Source organism: Struthio camelus, chromosome 5 (assembly GCF_040807025.1).
Source record: "Struthio camelus isolate bStrCam1 chromosome 5, bStrCam1.hap1, whole genome shotgun sequence".
Lineage (NCBI taxonomy): Eukaryota > Metazoa > Chordata > Aves > Struthioniformes > Struthionidae > Struthio > Struthio camelus.
In genome coordinates, this window is record NC_090946.1 from 16141739 (window position 1) to 16167678 (window position 25940).

At 48.4% G+C, this 25940-nt stretch overlaps 2 protein-coding genes across 4 annotated transcripts in view; both read left to right on the forward strand.

Annotated features, from left to right (window-relative positions):
• Positions 1-22621, forward strand: part of PNPLA2 (patatin like phospholipase domain containing 2) — a 30707-nt gene extending 8086 nt beyond the window's left edge. Inside the window, exons 2-9 of the mRNA XM_068944730.1 lie at positions 8269-8501; positions 8702-8767; positions 12783-12992; positions 13955-14015; positions 15005-15172; positions 15586-15718; positions 16569-16691; positions 17511-22621. Coding sequence (XP_068800831.1) covers positions 8269-8501; positions 8702-8767; positions 12783-12992; positions 13955-14015; positions 15005-15172; positions 15586-15718; positions 16569-16691; positions 17511-17775 — 1259 coding nt within the window. The 3' untranslated portion in view covers positions 17776-22621. The remainder of the gene's footprint in view (positions 1-8268; positions 8502-8701; positions 8768-12782; positions 12993-13954; positions 14016-15004; positions 15173-15585; positions 15719-16568; positions 16692-17510) is intronic.
• Positions 22622-23005: 384 nt separating this feature from the next.
• The window catches only part of CRACR2B (calcium release activated channel regulator 2B), a 50413-nt gene continuing 47478 nt past the window's right edge, over positions 23006-25940 (forward strand). The window contains exon 1 of one of the 3 annotated variants that reach the window (XM_068944731.1): positions 23006-23107. The gene's annotated coding sequence lies outside the window, so the exon portion shown is untranslated. Of the gene's footprint in view, positions 23108-25697; positions 25717-25940 lie in introns of those variants that run through there. The other 2 variants (XM_068944732.1, XM_009674388.2) reach the window with 2 other exon arrangements.

Sequence of the window (25940 nt, forward strand, 5' to 3'; positions counted from 1 at the left end):
AACTGACCCTGAGATGCGAGTATGGAGTGTCTGTAGTGTCGTGCATGTGTATGACACTTGCTCTTGGCACTGCACCACTTACGCCTCTGTGCAGGGCAGTGGAGAAAGGCTATTTAGCGTTCTCAGGAGGAGCGTGCTTTTTCAGTCCGTTCTTCTCCCCATCCTGGCCCTTATCTCTTCCCCTCCGCTGGCTTTCTCTGGTTGAGTTTTTGCTTTTAAAAGATGACTCTGGAACCATCATTGCTCTGGCTCAGAGCAAGCAGCAGGGATCTGAGCTGGATCTTCCTCTTGATCTGTGAATCCCTTTCTCCTGTCACCCAATGCAGTTTGAATTGCACTGTAGGTTTGACATGGATGGATAAGGACAGGGCATGGCTTTCATTATAGCTTGCCCAGTGTCCTGAGCAACCTCTCCTCTTCGTGTGTTCCTATGCTATTTGATTTCCTCTAACAATGAAAACAAGTACCAAATTAAGCTTTGTATTAGGGAATTACAGTGGAAAAAGATTAGGCTCATGGGGATTGCTGTTGTGGTTGTGACAGAATGATCCTGGCTCTCTGCCTGAACTGAGCTGCCTCTTCTAGTTCCTATTGATTTGTTTTCTAGTAGCAGCTGCTCTGTTCTCTAGTTTGTGTTGCAAGTGTGAATGCTTCAGTCCTGTCCACAGAAACAAAGTGAGCCTTGGCTTGCAGGATGTCAGTAGGGTGATGATGAGGCTTTGGTTTACTAACACTACATCAAGTCCAGCGCAGTGCTCCGAAGGCCAGTGCAAGGTTTCATTGAGAGACCTGATCAAGCTGGATAGCTCTTATATCCATTCTCACAAAGCCTTTTTGCTCTGCGGCTTGCATGAGGGGCCTACCCTCTGAATGCCAGTGTGAGGGCAGGCAGGCAGCAGTTGCTATGAGCTGCCATGTGCAAAAGGGAAAAATGGGTGACTTAAATGCGGGTATTCTCCTTATCTGCTTCCCTGCATCCGGGACATGGTGTAATAGTTCTGGTACAACTCTTAACTGGTTTCCAGAACACATAAGATGACTATTCCTTTTGGCTCAGAGGGGAAAAAGGGCTCCTTTCATTGTGGGTTTATTTAATTTAATAGATAAAGTGGTTAATAGCTCTTTGTGCTTTTTGAAATTTTACTCTAAGCAGAAAAGAAACATCTCTGGGACAAATACATTAATAAGAGGGAGGTTCGTGGTTCTGAAACAGTTGCAGGTGATGTGAACATGCTTCTCTTTCCCGCTGCAGCCTGCATCTTGGCACTACTTGTGTCTAGACTTTGCAATGCTGAGTGTTGAGAATCTGGGCTAGAAGGTGTAGTAGACTGAGCCCTTCCTTCAGCATCTGCCTCCAGCTGCATGAGCTGGCCCTACTTGAAAAGCTATCTCTTCATCTTGGTGCTTCCACCTGTAAAGTGAGACTAGGCATCTCTTTTCCTAGTCTGATAGGGATCCCTAGGAGTCAACTCCTATGCTGTATGTGTCGGTGCCCCTCTCTCTGGAGAAAAGGAAGAGAGACTGTTATTTATGGTTAGGGGCCAGGGCTTTTTAAGAGCCCTCCTTTGCAGAGTTGTTTTTATCAAGCTCTGTGGTTGAATCCCTGCACGAAGCCCCTGATGGAAGCAGTTATCTGCCACAGAGAACAGCCAGCAGTGCAGGAGCTGTCCTCATACAGCCTAGGTTCGTGTTTGGGGGGAGTTGTATTTGCTATGTGTGCATCAGGGTGGGGGCGGGGGGGGAAAGCTTCCTTCCTGTATCCAAGGCAAGTCAGCTGAGCTGCTTCTTGCTATCTGATGGCAAAATAGTAGGAGAGAAGGAATGAGTGAAAACCTTGAAATAAATACCTAGATATACCTCAAAACAACAAAAAGTAGGGAAGTCCTAGAAGAACACTTTGTTCTGCTACATGATGTTTCTCAATATTTCAGGAAGATGTGCACAGATGTGAAAGTAATTGGTGACTTCAGAGGTTTCATGTTAGCTTCCTTCCCCCAAGCTGACATGCTCGAAAATGAGCAGCTTTACATCACATTAATTAATGGGATTTATACAACTTCTGGCAAGTGAGGGATGGATTTTTCTACGTGCACATGTTTTGTTGACACATTTGTTTTTAAGATTTCACACCGGAAATTAAGCCAGTGATCTCTAAGCTGTCACCAGCTGTGGGGTACACCTATCACTTGTAAATGTCTCAGAGGGCATATCTCATTCTCACTGTTTCCTGCAGGCATAGGTTTTTCTTTGGATCCCCTTTTGACATTCTTCCAGCCTCACAGATAGGCAATCGGAGAATGCCTTGGGTCAGGCTCTCATTCAGAACTGGCCATCGCTTAGCTTATCTCAAGTGAAGGTCTGCCTGGTTTTTGCTCTTTTGAGGCAATGAGTAGAAACCAGGTTGCTTCAGCATGAGCATGGGAAGAGGCACAGAAGTCCAGCCAAAGAGAGGGCATCTTTCACAAACTGAGGTCACTGGCCACAAGAATTAGTTGTCCTTGGATCACTGGGCCTGTTGCTATGTGCTCTTCCTTCTGGCGAGTAAATAGGCGCTTTTTGACAGTTTGAGCTGCCTGTGTGGGTAAATATCCATTAAAATTCAGTTAGTTTTTTTTTCTAGTTGTCAACTTGCAAATTTTGTTTCAGTGTCTCTTGTTTACAGCTTTGCACTTTCAGGCTGGCAACAGGACTGCATTAGTGCCCTCCTAGGAGAGGCTGGGCAGGAAAAGCATGTGTATTGCTTAGCCTTGGTATTCAAAGAACAGGCAGGTGTGCATGCTGCTTTTGAGCAGCTCAGGGTTTTTGTGGAAGAATGCAGGAGAGTCTCCTGAAACCCGTGCTCATCATTACAGACTGGCTTTTAGCTGCTGCAAGGATCAGATGCTGGAACAGCTCCCCATCTGGAGCAGCAAGGGACGAGCAGCCAAGCTAAACTAGCCTGGAGTGAGATCATGCTAGTGAATGCCTTCTGGCTTGCCTGTTCCTAAATTCAGCTCTGAAAAGGGATCTGCCGATAGGAAATGTTGACACCTCCGGTGATGCTGTAGCAAGCGTCTGAGTCAAAAGCAAAGTGCAGAGCAAAGATTGCAGCTTGGGGGCTCTAGCAGGGAGCATCTGTGCTTGGTAGCGTGCAGACATCTTTCTAAGCTGGCTGTGGGCCTTACCGTTTGTGATACGCAGGAGCTGGCTTCTGTGCTGAGAAGCTTGTGGCCTGAATATCTGGTCATGCCATCCCAAACTAGCAAGGCATTAGGCTGTCCAGGTACTGAAACAATGTCAAAAGCACCTGCACTGCCTTCTGCTACTTGGCTTCCTTTCAAAGCTTTCAGCATCTGTGTGTCTGGCCAGTTTGGAGCCATAGCTTGGCGATAGGCCTGCAGAGAGAGGAGAGGTACCTTGAGTGTTTGTGATGCATAGGAAGGAGTCTGTCTGGATTCTTGTTGGTGCTGAATGAGGCACAGGTTTAGCAGAGCTCTTACAGGGGCTGCACAGTTCCCTGCCTGCTCTGTTAGTCCAGGCATCTGCAGTCTGGCGGGCTGTCACTGCATAGTCTCCTTACTGCAAGGCACTGCTGGTCTATGAGGAGCCAGCAGGAATGCGGGAGTTTGTCTCCTGTGCTACCTGAACTACAGGGACCACAGCCTCCAGAAGGACATGTGCAGGCAACAGTAGGGCCTTAAAAATAGCCTGGAAAGAGGAGCTAGACCTGCTCCAGGAGATCCTTCAGCTAGTGCTGGGCCAATCCTGGGGCAGAAGGGCTTACTTGTATGCTTCTACCGGAACTAGAGCAGTGTCCTGAAGCTCCCTTGGGGTGCAGTCACCACTGGCTTCCCCATGCATGCCTTCTGCCAGCAGAAATGGGAGATGCTGCCTTGGCATCCATCACCATCCATGCTGTCCTTCATTTTCCATCCCTGTTTGAATGCCTTTCCTTCAAGCTTACGCTCTGTTTACTGCTGTGTTAGCCTGGGGAGCAGAAATGTTCTTGGCGCAGATGGTGATCTTTGTACCGACATGGAGCCTTTCCAGAGGGAGCCGCAATGTCACGGCTGAGCAGCAGCGGTGGGAGTTGCTTGGTGGAATGTCCCAAATGCTCCCTCCCTCCTCGTTGCTCTCTGCTCCTATTTTTGTTTATTACGTCTTTGTTTCCCTCCCGCCCACCCCTCTTGAAATACTTTATGGGTCAACTGTCCTTCTGCTGGCTGGAAAATAGTTGTTATTGGATGGTCTCATGTCAACGGGCGAGGCATCATGTGCCCTCAGTGTGAGAGCACAGCCAAAGACTTGCTGTTGAAGATACAAGTCTGAAAAGGCCCATTTTTCTCTTCCCACCACTCCTTCTGCAGCTTCCCACAGAAGGTACCTAAGGTGCTTAATCTTTGTGCTGGTCCTCGTCCTTAGGTATTGCGCAGGCTTGAAGTAACCATTCTGTTTCATCTCTGAGCTCTTAGCCAGGCTGCTGGGAACGTCCCTCACTCCAGCTAACATCATTTAGATGGCCGATCTGGAGTCACAGACTACTTTGGCTGGGGTGCTCATATGCAGTTATAAATAGTGTGTGCTAATGAGTGCTTCTCAGGTTAGAGAAAGGTAGTTTAGGGGAATGAGCCTTCAGAGTGAAAGGTGAAGAAGTTGGCAATGGGCCTTAGTTTCTTTGGGCTATCCTCAAAATAGCTCAATCTCCTTTGTTGCTGCTTCTCTTGGACATGCATGACCTGTACCTTGCTCTGGTTTTGTATTGTGGTGAGCAGCCATACCTGAGAATGCAAGGCAGCGGGTACTAAGCGACTGGATCATTTTGGAGTCGAGCATACCTGGTGGAAGCGACAACCAATTTTTAAAATGTGCTGATCTTGCCATATCAATAAGGTAATGGGAAACTGGCTTGACATAGCTAGAAAATGAATTATGAGCTAGTAGTTGCCTTCAGGTTGTTTCCTACAGATGAGGGTAACTGGTCCCTTGTAGCCACTGCGGAAAGATCACAGGCTCAACTGGTAGAGACAACCCTTGTCCTGCAGGGGCACAGCTGGGGTGTTTAGGGCTGGACAGTCTGACACTCCTTTATGCTGTCTCCACCAAAGCTCCGATGAGTCAGAACTGCCCTGCTGCATTCAGGCTTGTGTTGACAAAACACACTGCGGGGAAGAATGACTATTTCATGCATTGTTATTATTACTACCAGCATTTAGAGGAGTGTTGGTTTAGTAAATCTGTATGGGGGGGAAGGGCTGGATAAATTGGATGGTGGGAGAAGAATAAAGTGTTTTCTCAGCAGTCAATGCTAGCTATTAAAGATTTTCTGTGTCCCTTGGCCCATACCTCAGGAAAGGGAAAGGAACTTAGTTCAGGTTTTTCATGTGACCCTGTGTCTTGAAGCACCAGATCCATCCGAACTCTGGGAATGGGAATCTTTTCTGTGGCTGGAGTTGTCATTGGATTAGTCCCAGTAAGTGACAGCTTGTGGCTGACCCCTGCAGGACTCATCTCTCTTTTTACCACCTCTCATTCAGCAGCTCACTCTGGCAGGCTCTGCAAAACCCAAAGCAGAATTTGTACTGATTTTCCTGGAATGGCTCTTGTGGTAGTAGTGGGATTAAAGCCCTCTCGCCTCCTCTTTCTCATCCCAAATTTATTTCCAAGCGGCCTTATCTGTCATGGACCCAGCTATGTAAACCTGACTCCTCTGGCTGAGCCCTGAGCTGGCCCCATTTCTAGGAAAGCTGGTGGTGCTGCAGATCACCCTGTGCCTACTTCTCCCTGCAGAGCCTTTCTGCTCTTGGCACTGGTGTAAGTGAGCCAGCAAGTTCAGCAGGATTACAGCTGCCCTTCAAGTAGAATAACCCAGAACTGCTTATGCATAATCAGTGTATTTGTATACACACATGTATGATATAAAAATGATTGAAAGAAGGACATTGCTATATAGCAGTAATTCTTTTGTCCCCTTTTTCTCCCCTGCTCCCCCTGCCCCTCAGCTGTGTAATGGTGACAGAGCAGGCAGCGCGGCAATGCCCATCCTCAAAAGTTGGGACAGTGTGTTTCTTGGCATATTTGGGACTTTGCTGTTTTGTTTCCTTAAGCAATTTCCAACTCAGATTTTAGCTCAAACGTTAGTCAAAAGCTCAACTTTATTACAGTTGTTTTCAGTATTACTATTAAATATTTCTTTCTGCACGCTAATATATGAAGTCTGAAAGCATCTTTCTCTAAGCACCATCTGTGGGGTCACTCCCCAGCGGGGCTTTGCACACAGTGGGCATCTCTGCACAGTTGCATGCTCAACACTCACCTGCCTGTTGGGTTTTTCAGCTAAACCAGCAAGTCCCTGCAGTGCAATCAGTGCAGCAGAATTTCCTAGGGTTGTGTGGCTGACGTGCTGGAGTGGGGTTCATTCAGTTTTTGACTCTGTTGCAGATTCTTTGTGTGCCTTTCAGCCCTTGTCAGATGTGAGGGTGTCTTAGGGAGCACTATGAGGTGCTTCGGTGTTATAAAATGCCATTTTGGTGTGAGGCTGACTTCCTTCATGTTAGGAAGGATGTTGAACCATGTAGCTACTAGGGCTGAATGGCTTACTGTTGATTGAGTAAGGAAGATCAGAATTAGGCTCCAGGACAGAGCAGAAGACTGAGATTATAGTGCTGAAAATCCCTTCAGAAAGGGGAACCTGGATCTTCTGCTGAGTTACTACCTCACAGTGCCTAAAATCCTGACCCCAGAATACATGTTCCAGGGTCTGGTTCTGTGCTTGCTGGAGCTACTGGTAGCGGTGGCTTTCCTTACACAGAATTGCGTTCCCACGCTGTGCTAATGGAAAACATGCTGCTAAGCACGTCTTGCAAAAGAATGGGCTAGGTCAAAATAGCGCTGAGGGTGTTGCTCTTATCTCTATTTATTAACCTAGGTCTAACTTGACTTCCATTCTGCTGCCTCCTTTCTGCAGTTACAAGACTGGGTGGGGAGGAGAGCAAAGTGGGGAGATTTCAAGTTGACTTGAATGGATAGGGTATTTCATCTTTGTCCAAGAACTGAACTTCAGTTTGATTGGAGAGAAGTCCTCATTTGTGAGAGCATGGCTGCTTTCCCCGATCATCTTACTGCTCTTGTATGTATTTTCCCTATGTCCCTGGGAGTACACCGATTGCCTGGTACCCAGGGGATTTAGTCTTGCATCTCACCCTGGCCAGGAGACAAGTGTGGAGGCAGCGGTCAGTGTGTGCAAAGGGCAGCATGCTGGGTGTTGAGGATTTGGCTTGGATTGATGTTTTTGTTTTTGCTCTGTTTTCCTCCCTCCCTCCCTTCCCCGCTGCGGAGCCCTGATGTTCTTGCCAGATTGGGTTCCTAGTGACCATGAGATAATGGGCTTAGATGCCTTTCCTTTTGCACGGTCAGGATGTATCTTCTCTCTCCAGCCCCAGCTGGGTCACTATGTGAAAGTGTAAAGCACGCACGCCTCTGTGAATCCTGCTTGCCGTCAGGGCCTGTTCTAATGCTGTGGAGATGGACACAGTGGAGGCAATGTGGCACCAAAGTCTCTTCAGGTGTCTCTAAGTCACTCCTTCCCTAACACAGCGTAGCAAACTGAATCCTAGTCAAGATGATGATCTTGACTCAACTGCCTCAAAATGCCTTTCTCCCTTCCCTCTGCTTAAATGGGTCTATAGGGCTGTGGATTTGGGCTGGGAAGGATGTTCAAGCAGTGCTGAGAGAACGCAGCAACTCTGCAAAAAACATAGGAAAACTCTACTTCCATTCTGCTCACCTGAGATGTGGCTGAGATTAGCAAGAGAGCTGTTGCCACTTGATTAGCTGGAAAGCATCAGTGTCTCTGCCTACTGGCGGGTGACTGTTTCAAGTCAGAAAAAAAGATGCTTGCTAGAGAAGTTCTAGTGGAAGGTATTTTTGGAGTGGGTTTAGCCACAAGCTCAAAGCTGTTAAAGCAGTGCCCTTGTTTTCTGTGTTAGTTTCTTTCTACCAGTCCTGCATTGATCAGTGAGGCAGGATCTGCTGAAAAAGATGCCTCTGATCTTCCTGGACTTTATATAATATGTAAGATGAGGCAAGCCTATCACAGTGAGCAAGTATGAGGGCCAACAGCAAATTTCCATGACTTCTCTGACACTGTCTATTATAGCCTTTCATCTTGAGTTATATCAGCAGGTGGTAGAAACCTCTGAGTAAAGCTGGACAAGGCTTTTCTGTCCCTGATTTTGTGAAGAAGGCTGTTTTGACTAGCATTTCATGGTGCGTTTCTTTCTCTTGTTGCAGGTGAGGCTGGTGCCAGTATCATTCGAGTGTCAAAAGAAGCACGGAAGAGATTCTTGGGCCCACTCCACCCATCTTTCAACTTGGTGAAGATCATTCGGATCTGCCTATCCAAGACTGTGCCGGAGAATGGGCATGAGGTAGCAGCAGGACGTTTGGGCATCTCCCTCACACGGGTCTCTGATGGAGAAAATGTGATACTTTCAGACTTCAAGTCCAAGGAGGAGCTGATTCAGGTGAATGGGAATATACAGAAGAGGGCTGAGGAGGAGCCACAAGCTGTTTTGTTTCGTCTTGGTCTCCAAATGACCTTAGTAACAGAGTATAATTGTCAGCGCGTGCCAGTGTGGTACTCTGGGAAGAGTAGGAGGCTCAGCAGGCTTTGATTTGGCTCTTACTCAAAGGGTTTTACATGCTGGATCTCTTTCTCCCTCAGGCTTGTGTCTGCAGCTCTTTTATCCCTGTCTATTGTGGGCTGATACCTCCTACCTTGCGTGGAGTGGTAAGTAAGACTCTAAGATGTTTCTTCATTAAATTATGTGCTGATAAATGAGAAGGCAGAAATGCTGGTGCTCAGTTTTGACAGTCCTATTGCCAGCCTGCTGGCAGCAATTAGCCTGAAGAGGCACAAGAAATCCCCAGATAAACAGCTGCAACAGAGCAGCGTCCCCACTGTTAACTGACAAGACTTGGCTCTCTGAAACATGAGGCTTGGCATTCTTCGTTGGATATACCTTCTTTTCAGTGCTGCCTGCAGCTGGCTGAAAATTTCCTGAAGACCTGAGGATTTAACAGAATAGTTGTTTGTCTTTGGAAAATGTTTAGAGGAGTGAAGGCTGGGGGCAGGAACTTTTCCTTGGCAAATAGTGCTTAAGGACTTACTGCAGACCCACAGACTGCTGCAGGAAGGTGGTGGTGCAGGATTATGAGTGTTGGTGATGATGAGGAAGGGTAACTCCCTAATCAGCTACACGGGGAAGGGGGGTGGGTCCTGCAGTGCTCATACAGCTCTCTAATGAACGCTGCTAAATTCCTGAGCCTGTGGTGTCCCAGGGCATGGAGCTTCCCAAGCTAATTATGTATTAGGGTTTCAAGCTAATTATGTGCTAGGGTTTTCTTTAAGCCTCCCTCTCCTTTTCCTAGGTCTTTGCTTTTTGCTCTCAGTACCTATATTGGCATTACCTTGTTGCTACCATTACCTTGTCGCTACCATTTGTTTTCAACATTATTACACCGCTGTCTCCTACACAAGCGCTGTTGTTCTGGGTGGCCAGTGCTTTTTCCATACCTTTGGGTTGCCTCCTTAAGCATGTGTTGATCTCTTCCATATTTGTGCCTCATGGTTCTGCTGCTGCCCATGGAGAGTGCCAAATAAATTTCTTTTCCTATCCCACTGTGGTGTATTTGTACCATCTACGCCATGGGCAGTTCTCTCTTGGCTTGTTTTGTCCTCTGCGTCTTGTGTGCAGCAACTGGTGTGCTGTTTTCTTCTATACTCTCCTGTCAGGAGTGAATACCAATTTGGGCAAGTGACGGCCGTTTTAGCAGATGGCTCTCCTAGCTCTTCAGTACGACCCTCTCTAGCCCTGAGGCTCCAAACCTCTGTGCATATGGAAACTATCTGATCAAAAGGGATCTGTTAACCTATATATGCCTTGGTTTCCCCTAAGTGACCTGGCCAAGATGCCACAGTCTGCCAGAGCAGGGCATCAAATCTGTTCCCGCTGCTACCCATGTCCTAAAAGTGAGGTCAATTTTGCTCCTGCCTACTCTATAGCTTGTATGTTTTTGTCTTATGCAAGCCTTTTGGACAGGGAAGTGATCTAGAGCAAACATGACTAGAGGAAATGTTTTCAGAGAAGTGACAACATAGTATTGTTTAGGGGCTTGCTCAACAGCTGCAGGTTGGGTTTCTGTCCCACAGCTGGTGGGAGCGTAGTGGTGGCTCTTGCGTGAGACCTCTTGAGTGCCAGTTGAGGTCAGCCTGGTTCAGGCAAAATCCCTTCTTCCCAACTGCATACATCCTCAAGGTTTCAGGAATTTTCAGCTGCCCGAGAACACCAAGGGATGACCTTCACGTCAACACTCTCTGTGGGAAAAGAGGAAAAAATGAATGTGATGGGAAAATTAATTCTCTCTCCCCCAGAAAATAATGGCTCCTTCCTCCTTTGAAGGAGGGCCTGGTGTTGGGAGATGCTGAACTAGGTTGGGTATGAGACTAGGAAAAGGCTTTGAAACTGGACTGCATAGCTCCTAGCAGTCCTGCAATTACTGTATTTACCACAGGACAGACTGACAGGCTAACTCAAAGCACGAGAAACGGTTTTCAAGGCATCTGAAGGTTGGTGTGCAAGGTAAAATTGGTACCCAAATCCTGCCTTCCTCCTAATCTTTTTCCAGTGTTCACGTCTCTGAATTCTGGTAGCCCCATGAAGGGGAGGATGAGGGTGGTGCATGTGTGTGAACCCTTCTTTCTAAAGGACATCTATTCACTCATGCTGCCACCCTCAGGGAAACTTATGCTTCTGCATCCTGAGCAGAAAACATGCATTGTCTTAGATAAATGGCAAAACCATTTACCTCCATCTTCTCTAACCAAAGTGATTGTCTGGCACTGTGCTGCTTGCTTTGCTCTGTCCTCTTCCCACTCCACCTATCCTGGTCTCTTCTCTCCACTGGGAGTCAGCCAGACTTCTCCAGCCAGGGCTATGCATGGTCTGGCTTTCAGTGGAGCATGTTTTGTGGCGGCAGGGGATCCCTCTTTGTGGTTACTCTGTGCTTGGGGAAAATTGATGCCCCCTTTAAAAGGGGATGAGAGCTCAACTGACTTTTGGCACCTGATCCCTGCTGTCTAGAAAGCATCCTGTAAGAAAGCTGTGTGCTGCTGTTTCTAACTGGATGTATTTTACCCTGAGTTAATCTATCCCTCCCTTCCACTTTCTTCGCTGCCCAAATCTGGGTGGTGCAGAAGTTGCTGCCTTGATACCATGTCTGAACAAGGCCTGGCATGACGATGAGATGTCTTGTGCTGTGAGTTAGGGCAGTCTGTAGCCTACGACTATAATTACAAACCATCTCCCTGCCTGGCACTCCTAGTGCTTGCTGAATGGAATGACACCAGTCCACAGTATGAGCCTGTAGGCTGTATGCAGAAGAAGCCCAGAGGTTTATGTTGCCCCTAAGAAATTTGCTATGTAGCCCACCCTGATCCTGTTCCCTGGATGGGAGGTGGATCCCTATAGCTGAATATAATTGCTCTGAGCCCAAGAGCCTATGAGCTCTTCCCTGGGCTCACAGGAGCTGATCAAAGAGGTCTCTGCCCGTCTGCCATCCAGAGCAAGAGAGAACAAAGGGCAAAGCAACCTCTGACCAAAACAAACAGCATTTTTCTAGGCATCGTGCAGCAAAAGACCGATGCCGGTTATCGGTCTGTCTATGAGAAAAAGCAAAGCACAGGGCAGAATGAAGCTTGCCATCAGCATTTCCCTGCTTAGCTTGGGTTCAGCCTCCACCAGCTTTGCCTTGTGCCTGCTCAGCTCCTCATCCACCAGAGTGAGCTGGAAGATGGGTTCGTCTTTGATCTTGTTAGGGCTCCTACTGATGGGACTGTGTAAGTTCATTCCCTTTTGGACCATCCAAAGGGAAGGGTTTCAAGCAGAAAAGGGCAGGATTAACCCTACTATAAAATTGGTAGGACTCTCCTGTGGCAGGAATTCACAGGAGCCAGAGTAGTTGGTCTGCAAGGGTCTCAAACTTGCTGCTTTTCAACCTGACCTGTGACCCCTTTCTTTTTATCTTCTGCATGTTGCTTGCTCTGCCAAAGGCCCATGATAGGGATTGTCTTGCTTAGCTCCCTGTGCAATTATGATACTCTAAAGAATTCTTTAAATCAAGTATATGCTAGCAGGGTGGTTCTTCCTGCAAGAATAACACAAATGTATTTATGGGGCATGTGTACAGAACATTCTCTGATAAGTGGGTGCCTGCTGGGGCAAAACCCAAGTCCCTTGTACTCTGTTATCGTGCCAAAAGCTAGTGGATTCCAAATGTGTATGCACGTGTTGGGACTGCTGCTTGATAAGCCTGCTAGCACCAAATCAGCTGCTTTTGTTCTTCATTAACAAACTGTTCTCTGGTGGGACCTGTGTCTGAGCTCTTTAATTTTAAAAACAAGTCAAGAATGGCTTATTTGAGTGGATCAATGTCACGGTGTGACAGCTTAGACCAGTGCTAATTTGCACTGTGAGTGGTTGTTGGGGGGTCATTATTTAATTGGACAGTGAATTATGCCTTTCTCACTGAGACCACTGGTGACCAAAAAACACAATTCTAAGGAGAAAAGCACGTAACAAAAAGAGGTCACAGACAGCACAGCTGTGGTATCACTGCTTTTAATTCCTCCAGTGCTGGTGGATGTTCTCCCTTCTCTCCCTAAGTTATTGAACAGGCACACTGAGAAAAGAAAAGTCGCTTAATCAGTTACATGAATGAAGGTGCTTCATTTGTCTTTATTTCAGAGGTATGTGGACGGAGGGATTTCTGACAACTTGCCACGCTATGAGCTGAAGAACACAATCACGGTGTCCCCGTTCTCGGGAGAGAGCGATATCTGTCCACGGGACAGTTCCACAAACATGCATGAGCTCAGATTCACCAATACAAGCATCCAGTTTAACCTTCGCAATCTCTATCGCCTTTCCAAGGCCTTGTTCCCTCCAGAGCCACAGGTGAGAATCCCTGGCAGTGTCAAGGTTTAGGGACAGTACAAAAATGCTGGCTGTACAGTGCAGTTCAACAGAAGAGGATTCTAGACACTATACTGTTTTTGTATCTCTGGTTTGTCTGGGTTTTTTTTTTCACCTTGACATTAGCAACCCTGTGACTTGGCAAACCTTGACCATCTGCACAAAGTTGTATAGAGGGCTTGGTTTTCTTTTACTACTGGAAGGTCTGGAATTTAGGTGCTAGCAGTTGCTTGGAAAATATTCCCACGTGGCTCTCTGTAAATTGGCATTTGCCAGGAAGCCAGCCCTACTTCTAAACAAGGATGCATAAGCTCTCAGAACCAATGTGTTCTCAAGTTTCTTAAGGTCAGGTGGTAGCTGCCAGCCTGAAGCCAGTAGCAGTCTCCTAAAAAGTGCCAGTAGATCAGGTGGCACTCTAAACAGCTTTGCGCGTTTCTCCTTCTGAGAAAGGCAAATTCAGCATTAGAAAGCCCTGGCATTTGAGCATAATAAACAAGCGTCCATGTGCTTGAATCACTTGGACAAGTTTTTCCCTGCCCCCTCCCGGGTCTTAGCCAGCTTTATCTGCAGATGCACTGTGGCCCTCCCTGGCATCTGCTGGGAAGTTTTCTCTGCTGGCTGCTTATCCAGGTGGCTTGCTAAAGGCTGCCCACAGTAACCTCAGCTCTACATGGGCAAATGATGTGGCCCCAAATCTAAGCCCGTCCATACATAGAACCTGTACATTCCAACCTGAATTATCCTGTGATGCCCTTATCAGAGGCATTTGTATTATGCCTCCCATTCCTGCTCAAAGCCTGGGAAGGACTGGCAAGGGTGAGCCTTGTGCTTGGTGTAGCTCAGGATTGAGGAGAATTCCTCTATAGCCAGCCTTGAATTGGATGTTTGATCTGCTCAGCCAGACCCTCTCCAAATGACTTGTGCTTGCCTGCCTCTTTCCACAGGTGCTGCGGGACATGTGCAAGCAGGGCTATCGGGATGCACTGCACTTCCTGAAGAAGAATGGTAAGGCACTGGGTGTTTGTACAGGGTATACTCTGACTTGTTTAATCCCTTCTGTGGCAGGCTTGGGGGCCTCGCCTTGGGGGTGATTGGTGGTGTGTAAGAAAGGTGGAAGGACAGAACTGATCTGGGGTGCATGGGAGTGAGATTCGCACCTCAGCTGTGGGAATATAGAAGTTTTAAAAATAAGTAGATTTTAGCACTTAAGAAGCAGAAGTGGAGCAGATGCCTTTCCTTATGTGGAGCGATACAGGAGGACTCTAACTGCTCTGAGACCAGAGCCAGGGTGCCTTTGGCACAACTAGGCAGGGAGGCTACTTAGCCCACCATGCTCTGTGTCACACCAACACAGTTATCGGGCATCAGTGCCTTTTGGAGCTTGTGCAGATACCCTGCTCCTTTTTATGTGCAACTAGAGCATGTTGAAGGTGGTGCAGCATTGCCAAGTGCTGGCTTGCCCTCAGCAGCCCACAGGGCCTGGCAGTGTGATACTCCTGCTTCACTCCTTTTTATGTGCTGGACTTCCTTGTCTCCTGCAGCTGTTGTAGCATGCTGCGTGTGCGTGTCTGGTGCTGCCTAGTGTCAGTCTATAGCAGATCAAGCACACTTGTTTGCTCTGTGCTGCAATGCCTTACTGGTGTAAGAGCAGTCACGCAGCTATGTTTGTGGATTAAGCTGCAGGAGAGAAATCCTGCCTGAAAAACTGGTACTCACTAGCATAGTATATTGCAATAAAACACTACCCAACAGCACCCTGCAGTGCTTACAGGGGAGATGTTAGAATTTCTGGCAGGGAAAGAGAGGCTGACCTTAAAGGAGCCAGGTTTCAGCATATTGTGGTAAGCATCACCACAGATATAAGCTAAACAGGCTGGGCACTATGTCTATCTGGCTGAGGAGTGTGCTAGGGTGAAGCAAAGCCTAACACTCCAAAGGTGAGGCAGACAGGGCAGCAAGTCTGTGTCATCCTGATGGTATGACTTCTTTCTCAGGTCTCCTTCATCGTCCAAGTCCTGCCCGACCTCTCCTTGCCATAGAAGCTCCCCCAGGAGAGAAGAAAGAGGGAGAAACAGAAGCTGAGGACCAGCTGGAGGACAATGCTGCCCTTGCTGTTGTTGAAGAGCACATCTTTGAACACCTGCCTCCCAAACTGAACCAAGGTATGGTCCCAAGGGAGAGAGCCTGGGCAGTTTTCCTGTGCTGCCTGGCCCACAGGGGATTGCTGGGATGTTTTGTGACTATGCTTGGCTGGATCCTGCTCCCCAGGGATTGAACTGGCAGCAACTAGTGCTTAGCTGGAGTCTGGGCCTCTTAGGTAAAGGTGTGGCTTGGCCTGTGGAGGCAGAGCTGTGGGAAGGAAAGGAGGGGGTCTTGATGCTTGCCTCTTTGGGAGCCTGTTAAAGCTAAAAGCTGCTGCTCCTCAGCTGTGCTCAGAAAATGATTCCCCTGAGCAAGACTTCCTTAAGGACTGGAGGTAGAGAGGAGGGATCACAGGATGGGTAACTCCCAGGATATGGCAGGGAAAGGGATAGCCCTGCTGAGGGGATTCAGCCACATTCTCTTCTGTCTTCAGCTCTTATGGAGGCTTGTGCTGAAAGAAGAGGGTTTTTGACTGGTATCTCCAACATGCTGCCTATACGTGTGGCCACTGCAATGATGATCCCCTACATGCTGCCTCTGGAGTCTGCCGTTTCCTTCACGGTCAGGTAGGCCTTCAGCTGGTTCCTTTGGTGGCTTTCTTTCCAGTGCAACCAAGTGTTTGGTATAGCTGGTAGAACATGAATGGAGGGAGGAGTAGGATCCTTTCTAACTGCAGTGCAGAGTTCCTGGGGAAAGTGTTCATACCAGTTAGGAGCCACATGAACAAAAATATTTCCGTCTCCCATGTCACTCAGCTACAGCCAATACTTTCAGCTTGAAGGAGGATGGTTGCATACTGGAACTTGCCCTAGAGACTGGTGATAAACTTTGGAGCCTGGAGGAAAAACTTCTGAACTGAGAGTGTGGGGATGAGAGTAGGAATGACACAAGAGGTGACCCCTCTTTGGGGTGAGGAGTAGAGTAGTCCTAGCTGTCTCCAGCTCTACACTGTACATCTGGGAAGGCAGGTCCATCAGAGAGTTGTTATTTGCACAAGGCACCCTGTGAAAAGTTTCTGGAAGGAGGCAGTATGTGGTAAAAGGGTCAGAGGAAAGACATCTTCCAAATCTGAAAAGGGTTGGAGAATATGGAAAGTGCAGGTTCTAATGTAAAGAAGTCCTGGGCTGTTTTCCTCCTTCACAGCTGCTTCCCCCTCAGTTCTATGAATGGTGGTGGAAAGGCCTCTTATTGTCCTTGTCACTAAAAATGAGTAACTGTTCATAGGAGGCAAAACTAGGTCTCTTCTTATTGAAACAAAAAGAAGTGTTAACACTTAAAACCATTGCCCAGAACATATTTCTGTCCTCTCCCCCAACAACTCTTGCCTTGGCCCATTGGACAGGGAGTAAAGGTCTAGTAGTTCTTTCCCTCCTATGCTTTGTGTGGTCCAACTAATGGTTATGTCCTGTCTCCCAGGTTGCTGGAATGGCTACCAGATATCCCTGAGGATATCAGATGGATAAGGGAGCAGATGACTGAAATCTGCAACTACCTTGTGAAGAAAGCCAAAAAGAAACTGGGCAGCCATCTTTCAGCCAGGTATGGCTGCTTTCCTCCACTGCGCTATTCTGGAGGAGTGCTTCATTTCCCCTTCTGTCCTTCACTTCTACAGAATCTACTCAATTAGAGCAGAGCAAATAAGGCACAAATCGACTGGAAGGATTTACTGCCCAACTTAAAACGTTAATCTGGTTCATGGTCTTTTGGCCTTCTTAACTGTTGGATGAACTCAGCACATCATCCCCTTCCTTCCTCCCAGGGAGACCCTGTAATGAAGCTGTTTATTACCGAAGCAATAGGGCAGAAGATGCAGGTATAATTAAAATACTATGCTAGCTCCTTTGTAGAAGACAGGTGCTTGTCTGTGTGGTGTTTGCCAGCCCAGGGTCGCTCAAATGACCTTTTCTGCTTAGGAGTGTAGGACTGGTTTGGGCTGTGGAGGCAATGCAGTGGCCAGGAAGCATCAGATGGGTTCCGTGTGTGGCAAAGTGCTTTGGCTGTGCATGTGTGCCTTGGCTCTGGCCTGTGCTTCTGAACTGAACTCCCTGCTGTAGACCGTAGCTTGAGGCTGAGGCAAGACTGTATTGCATAGATCAGAATAGGAAACTCTGTATTGGAGTAGTAGCCAGAAGCCCTAGCTGTGATCGAGATCCTAGTACGAGGGGTGATTCTTACCCACAAGAGCTTGTGGTTTGAATAATCAAGAGATGTGAGGGAGAAAATGGGCACACATGGAAAAGATCTTTAAGATCATGCAGGCCATTAGTGGCAGGGAAAAAAAAACATTCTGTGATTTCTGGAGCTCTGATTTGGTGAAGCTTTCCATGTACTGATTCCTTGCATGTGTTTGCCTTTCAGGCTTTACTATCACCTTGAGCTCGGAGGGACCCAGAGTCTGCCAATTTCTCCAGCAGCTGCATGTGGTGAAGCACTGCCCATGTGGATGAGAAGTAACCGTTCCCTGTCCGATGTCATGCTGAAGTGGGAGGAGTACCAGCGCCAGCTCATGCTGGGCTTACTCTGCATCAACGTGGACATGCAGGCCTCCCTCTTCCCTCAGGAAGGGTTTCAGATAAAGCTTTCACCTCTAGACTATGCAAAAGAGTGCCTGCCACTCTTCTGAGCCTGCTGCCGCGAGGATATGGGGGCGGGTGGGAAGGGGAGCGGACGTAGGTTGGGACCAGTCTCATCCCTTGGCAGCCTGCTGTCCTGTGCTCTTGAATATGCTGCAAAGAGGATTTCCCAGGGATGGAGACTGGTGGAAATGACTGTAGCCATTTATTGCCCGCTGGGCCAGGCAAGGGGTCTTTGCGTTCAAAGAAACGCGTGTGCAGGCACCTTGCTTTAGACTTGTGCCTGGCCATTTCCCATGGCCAAGCTGGTGCTGACCCAGCGGGGCTCTCCCAAATAACGCACTTTGAATTGCTGTTAGGTTTTTACCACCAAATAATCAGGATGTAGCTGACACTCTGGAGTTCACATAGCTTTAGCTTCCTATGGTTTTTGGAGCTTATGAATCCTGTTTTTTAAATCAGCTGACATTGTTTAGCTCTTGATGCTACTGAAGGATGAAGTGGCCTCTATTGCCAAACCAATTTTCCTCTTTGCTTCCAAACTTCCTCTTGACTTCCTTCTTTGCTGAAGCCAGAACCTTTCCTCTGTCTCTAAACTGCATCCCCACTGGAAGCCAGAGCTGGTCCTGTTGCAGTCCACACTGCAACTGCAGACATGAAGGAAAATTATGCATTTACCTTGATGAATGTTGTTGCGGTCTCTCCCTAGGTGACTTTTGTCCTGATGGAACTTTTGCAGTCTGAACTGAGTGTTACATCATTTAGCTTATTTTAAAGAACTAGGTTAGACTAAGCTTTTCTGTTTGTTTTTTTCCAGAGGAAACGCATTGAGTTTGAGGCCCCATTCCTGTCAGTGTGAATGGAGTTAGTGTGAGGTTGCTCTGGAAAAGCTCAGCCTGGCTCTCCAAGGACTGGCCTAGCAGCTGACATTGGGGAAGGAATGTGAAGTGTTTGTAGGAAGGTGAGATTGTGTGGGGCATGTTACTTTTGAGAGGCTTGTGGTAGAGTGCCACAGCAAGTGTGGGGAAGGGGCTACCTCTGACAGGGGTCAGGCTTCACTCCTTAAGGGACCATACAACTGAAGGAAATTCCAAGTGGGTACCACGACAGGGGGAAGAATTTGGACACGGAGGTTTGGGGGTGATGGGGATGCAGGCTTCCAGCTCTGTCAGCCCCACTGCTCGCGCTATGGCTCGCAAGTGGTACAGCAATGCAGCTGGCAATAGCAGGAGCATGAGAAGCGGAAGTGAGGTCAGGAGCATCAGTGTACGTACAGCCCTCTTGGAATTGGCTACATTTGTCTTGTCTCTTAAAAGACCAAAGCTAGTGGGCCTACAGCAGGGCAGGACTCTGCCTTATAAATTACTGCCTTCTCAGTGGTGGTCTGGTTGCGACTTGCTGTGTAGAAGCATAAACTCTCTGATCAGCCCAGGGTGAGACTTGGCTTCCTGTGGGGATTGCACATACTTAAGTTTAAGTCCTTGCACTGGGACACAAAACCAACTCCTGGCATCGTTTTCTGCAGCTTGCTTAGCTGCGTGAAGCCTCTTCTGCCTCTCCTAGCACAAACAGTGTGCAGCTGGCCAAAGCAAATGCATGCTGTGTTTGCTGGGGAGCAGGATGGGGTGTCTGAAGCTGCTATGTAACCTACATATGGAAAAGTGATTTGTAATAGACTCGTAATTGCCCCTTTGATTTAGAAAGGGGAAATATTCCCAGGAATTCTACTGATGGCTGGAGAAAGAGTAGTGAATCTACTTGATCACACTTGCAAGAGCAGGTCACCAAGTGTGGAAGTGAGAAATTTGGAGGATTCTGAAACCAGAAGTTAGGAATATTGGATTATAAGACAAGTCAATCTTAAAGATGTAACACTGTGTAAAGCCTGCAGAAGGAGCTCACTGCTAGCTGGACATAGCTGTAGTCTAGGTGCACTAGCAACAAGCTGCTGTCAGTTTGTGGCAGCAGGATAAATTCCATGAAACTCAGCATCATTTTGTGGTTTGGTGTGGGCTTTCCCCCACTAACCCCCACTCAGGCAGCTCTAGGCTGCCTTCTTTGGGGGAATGGGGCATGCACTTCTGCTTAGCTTGCCAAGTAGTATCTCTGCTCCTGATGCACGCAGAGCAATTGGCAAGAACATGGAGATACTTAGTGGCATAAAATGAAGGGGTTTCGTCCAGAAGCAAAACATCTGTGAGGGGCAGAGCCAGGAGATGGGAAAATCTTGTGCTTGAAGCTGCTGTGCTCTTGACTCTGCCTTGTTTGTTTTAATATAAGGGTGGAGAGAATGATGCAACTATTTTTTTATCCCTTCTTCCTGGACTGGTAAAACCACTGAGTGATTATGTAAACCACTAAACTATGAAATAAAACTCTCTTGGTAATAGAATGTGCTAAGAAATCACAGCTTGGCATGCTTGACCTCTGCATCCCCTCTCTTTTCTTGCCTTGCCTCAGAACCAAATGGACTGGTGCCACCCTCTCCCAGTGCTCTGATCCAGAAGGCTTGCTGTTTCTGGTCCATGCATTTCAACAGACTAACCACTGTGGCTAGTGAAGACCTGAGTTTTGTTTTTTATTTAACCTCCTCTATCTTTAGTTTGTTATATTAACCTCCCAAAGAAAAGCTTTTGTACGCTTCAGACTGTAACCACAAACCAAAGCTAGGCTTTAAATGCAAAGGGCCAATTCTTCAGGGAGGAAACTCCTGCTTTCCCTATGCTAATTTGCAGGGTGTGAGCAGATAGTGGGAAAGCACCACTCTGCATTAACCCTTTCTTTGCCTGTGTTTATTCCCCAGGTAGCACAATGGCTGTTGTGATAGCTAGTTGACTTCATAGATTTTTTTTTTAACTGTGATCAAAGAACAGTAGATCTGTCAAAAAAAAAAAAATAATAATACCCTAAACTACCTTCCTCCTCCTCCTCAAGAGAAGTTTCAAGCACCTACTTGAAATTCTTGCTGCTCATTCATCACAGATCACAAAGGATGAGGAGAATAGGAAAGATCTAGCCTAGCAGATGCAGAAAAAGGCCTGTGGTTGCTTTTGAAGAACGGCTTTTGATTACGCAGGGCTGCCTTGTCTGGGTCAGACCCCATTTCTCTGAAATCCCTGGAAACCTCTTGATAGATTCTGGATTGGACCTGGAGGGGTTTATCAAGATGACGCTAACTGGAATTCTTCTCCAAGCCTTTGTTATATGTTGGCCTCATGGCATGTGTTATCTGCTGGTTGGCAGCTGCTGATGAACATATATTTATCAAGTTTATAGGAACAAGGTAATTATTGGTCCCTTCTTCAGTGGAATGTGTGGCTGGGCAGCCCAGTGGGTACTTGTCAGGACCTGTCTGCTCTCCAGGATATGGTGTTAGAGGGCTCAGGTTCCCGGACCAAAAGTTCATCTTGCAGTCCGTGTCCAAAAGCCTCCATGACATTCACTTGAACTCAAGGGTCCCAACCCTTGCAGTTTCCACTGCTTTACATAAAGGGTCTCTGCATTCAGGAATCCACTTATTTTTTTTTCCCCCCCTGCTTCCTGTGATACAAATATTACTTGCTGCTTTTAACAAGGCTAGCAGTGCATCTAACGAGCTGCTAACCTGTACAACACTGTAGAGTTGTTTCATGTTGCGCACAACAGTGTGCATCTCCAGCATGCTCTGTAAGCCACAATGAATGTATGGTATGTTGGGTTTGGTTTGTTGCCTGCCCTACTGCTAATGTTATTGCAAGCTGATTTTCAAGGGGGAGGAGGAAATATCCAACTTCTGACCAGTCTTTGGAAGACCTAGGATTTGCTTTCTCATGACTTTGGGAGGACCTGCAACTCTAAGACCAGGGAATAAATGAGGACTTGCTCTCTCCCAGCACTGGCGTGTCCCAGTACATATCCTATGTTCCACATTACTTTGTCCTTTTTTAATTTTTTTTTAAATGAATCTAGTAATCTGGTGGTGAAGCTTTCAATCCCTTCCCTAGAGAGGAGAGCGCTCTCTTTCACTAAAGGAGTTGCGGGAGAAACACCCGAAACTAACGGGGTTTTGTTTTGTTGTATGCTGCACTGTCCAGTCTTAGGGGCCCATTTCTGCTAAACCTGTGGTGGCAGGGTTGCGCGTTGCCAAAGTCAGAGGGCCTTGCCAACGTGGTTCTTAAACACTTTTTTTTTTTTCCTTCCCCTTTTCTCCCTGTAAACCACTGAGAATGGAGCATCTCACCTGGCTGATGCATCAGCCGGTCTGTGCCAAACTCGCCCTGTGCCTTTACCGTGGGCCGTGGCCTGCCTGCCCTCTGTTTCCCTGTGGTGTCTGCATCTTTAATGCAGCAGCACTCAGACCCCTCTCCTCTTCCTCCTTCCCCTTGCCGCTGCCGGTGGGACATTGCTCTGTTTCCAGTCCGCACACAGCTCTGCTAGGACGGTTTTGAATTAATGGGATCCATCTTACTGCATGGATCCACACCAGCCTCCCTGTAAAGGGAGGGGGAACCTGTAACTCCAGACGGAAGATGAGAAACGTAACTTTGAAACACATACTTTTTTTCTTCTGGGGTTTCCTCCTGCTCTGGAAAACAGCATCTAAAGCAGATCTTCACGAGCTAAATGTTCCCTGGGATGCTGCTGCTGTTGGCGAGTCTGCGAAGACCGGAGCTCTGCGGAAACGACTGATGTCAGAGCAGCAACTAGACCAGCAATAGCGTATGCGAGCGATGTATTGACATGGCAATGTCATTTAGTAGTTCTCACAGTCACTTTGACAATTCAGTATTAAAACTGTTGATGCTTTTTTTTTCCCCCTCTCCCCTCCTGTTTCTCTTTTTCTAATATTTTGCTGAAGAAAATGTAACTATTTATTTTGGCAGAAATATATCTTATAATAAAAACTTTATCGATATACTTACCTGGCTGCGGTGGGTTGCGTGCCTTGCCCTTTCAAGGTCTGTTAGACCCGGGAGGGGGGGGGGGCGGTGGGTTTTTACCCCAGGCACCGGGGGCAGACCCCAGGGCCAGCCCGGCCAGCGCTGCTTTCCCTTTTAGGCGGCAGCGAAAACGGGCTCGGCGGCGAGGGAGCCGTGGGTGCCCGAGGTGTGAGCGCTGCCGCGCAAATCAGCGCGGGGCTGAGAGAGGCTCTTTCAGCCTCAGCTTTAACCTCTGCGGGGTGTTCATCGCGCTGGGGGGGGGGGGAGGAGGAGGAGAGGGGGAAGGTGCTTTTTTTTGCTTTTGCCGCTCGCCTACGGCGAGGGCGGGGGCAGGAGAGCCGCCCGCCGCACAGCCCTCCCTCAGCCGCGCCGGCCCCAGCCCGGCTCCTTTCCGCCTTGCGCCGCCTCCGGCGCCGGCCGCGGCCCCGCTCCGCGCCGCTCCGCGCCCCCTTCGCCGCTCCAGGTAAGCGCGGCGCTGGCGGGACCGCGCCGGGCGCCGCCCCCCCCCCCAACTCTCCTCCCGCCATCTTGCGCGGTGACCGTTGGCTCGCTGAGGCGACCGTTGGCGACCGTTGCACCGTGGCGCTCCCGCCCCCCCACCCCCCGCGCCGCTGTTACCGCCGCCCGAGGGGCTCGGACCTCGTGCCCGAGGTGTCGGGGCGCGGCCGGTCGCCCGCCGCCACCACCGGCCTCGGCGCGGCCGCGTCCAGGCGTCGAGGACGGTGATGGCGGCGCGGCGGCCGGCCTTTCGGAAGCCGCCGCCGGGTGGGTTGGCGCGCCGCGCCGCGCCGTGCCGCGCCGCGGGCTTTGGGCCACCACCGGCTCTCCCCTCCGCTCCTGGCTCTCCCTGCAGATCGGAAGAGGTAAACGGTGGAGTTCGTGAGGCCACGGGTAGCAGTGGGGCGCAGGCACGTCGAAGGCAGCGGTCTGAAAGAGGTCAGAGGTGCCAAGGAGAGGGGCGGACCTGCCCCGAGCCACGTTAGCTGTAAGCCCCCCTTTCAGCCTGGTCTAAGGGCGCCCTGAAAACCTGAACGCTCCCCCTGGCTTTATAAATGCCGCATTTACTTGGGTTGACTGGGTCTGACTGTTTCTTCACAGGAACCACCCGGCCTTGCTATGTGTTTGTCGAAAAGCCGGCGAGGTAGCGCGTGGGGAAAGGGGAGCTGTGAGCCAAGGGCTTTCTGTGCGCTGCGAATGTCTTCGCTCGCTCAGAATTAAATATCCGCCTCTTCCCCAGCTGTCGGTAGTCTCCTTCCAGTGGAAGATGGATACGGATTCACATTCCTGCGCAAAACCCTCTTCCCTGCCAAATGCCGCGCCGCGTGTGCAGTACAGCCCTAGCTGTGTCCGTGGGGACGGGGAGTGATCTGGCACGTGCAGGGGCATGGGAGTTGCGGTCCCTTGTGCCTGCTGCCCTTCTCTGTTGCTCTGCTTTGAGCTGAGTTGTTTGCAGTCCAGGGACTTTCATCTTGCGTGCAAGCGACTGACTTGAATGGGTATCCTTTACTTTCTCCTCTCTTTTTTCTGTTTCGGTATCCTCTGCTTGGGGAATGTTTTCTCTTGCCAAGATCCAGGTGCTGACAAAACTGGCCATGCGGTGACTCTTAAACAGTAATGATGCAATGGGTGTCTGTGGTAGCTGGAGTAGCGCCACTTCCTTCTCTTTTGAAGGAGAAGATGCTGGAGCTCTACCTCTCCTAAGGGAAAGCCTTGCCTTTGAGCGGTGCTTTCTCTTTAACGTGCACATGGGATGACTTCAGTGAACTCGTGTATTTAACCTCAGGTCCTTCCTGTAGCACTTCCTGAGACTAGTGATTGCCAGGATACTGAAAAACAGCCATGCTCGGGAATAGCCTGAGGAGACAAGATAATCCAAACACAGTGTACTTGTTTAAACATGACCCCTCACGGAGATGTTGGGAAGGTCACCGCCGTGCCTAAAAGGACGCTTGCAAAACCTGTAACCTCTAGCTTTACTTCTCCCAGTTTCAGGAGGGATTTCTTACCTTATTTTTCATACTTCAGAGCTATATTCAATTCTGAGGATTGTATAAACGTGTATATTCATAAGAATATACATACACATCTCCTGACAACTAAGGCAATTGCTATACTAGATCAAACTGGTAGTCAGTCTAGTCTGTTCTTTAACTGGCCAATTCAAGTGGTCCAGAGGACGAACTGAGCAACTGCAATGCCCTGGAGTGGAAAAAGCCTCTCCTTGCTAGGGTGTCCACCTAAATCCTGCACTGAGACAGATGTGAGACTTGAGGTATAGTTTTGGGATCCTTCACAAGATGGTATAAGATCTCTATGAAACTGCCTTTCTAGGCAAATGATTTTATTATGAATCTCCAGAGTACCTTTATTCTCTTGGCCTCTCTGCAGACAGTGGCAAGCTAAGTTGGGTAGTGTAAACTGTCCATTTGAAAGTCTGCTTGGCTGTTTTGTCCCTCTCAAATAGGAAGATTTCTCCCCTCACCCCCATTTTGATGCATATAATAAATCAAGACTCTGTCCTCTACTGCTATAAAGATTTTATTGTGAATGACAACTCCGTGGGCTGATGTCTTCAGCAGCAGACAGACAGTTTTGGTGTCTGCTGTTACTCGTGACTTTGCCAGGCAGCCCCAGAGAATGAACTAATGGGACAAGGTCAGTTGACAGTAACAGGAATGGTATGGGCACAGCTGCCAGCTTGATGTTCTTCACGGTCAGAGAGCTTTGCAGATATTGATCCTCGTGTGTAGTAAACTAGGTCTGGTTTCCATAATAGAGCCGACATGTTATGCACTGTCTAAATCTTTTTGCTGTGATAAGGCTGTTTTAGGGACTGAATCCTCCCACCTTTCTTCACCTGCTTGCGGAAGCTCTCCTTGGAGTTAAAGGAAATGGCAGAAAACTTCAACTATACTAATTCTGCCTTCTCCTACTGAATGGACTGAGGTGGAAATTTTCGTTTTGCTTTGAACATCTGAATTGTGAGTGATCCATCTTGTAGCAGCAGAAGAGCAGTGTTACAAGAACTAGTAGGGCTTTCTGCGCTTTGACTGTCACTGCATATCCTTTGAGGTATGGCATAGCCTGGTAGGTTGAAATGGAGATGCTGTTGCTCAGTGATGTTCTGATTGCCTCTCTTAATATCTTTGAAGCAAGGTTTTCTTTTCCCCACCCTGCCTCCTAAAGCTTTAATTTGCTGGCTGTTACTGAGAAGGATTTCCCTATGCCTGTATCTAACTGCACATTTTGCTAAGTAAACCTGACCTCTGCAGCTGCACAAGGTGCCCTGAAGTGAT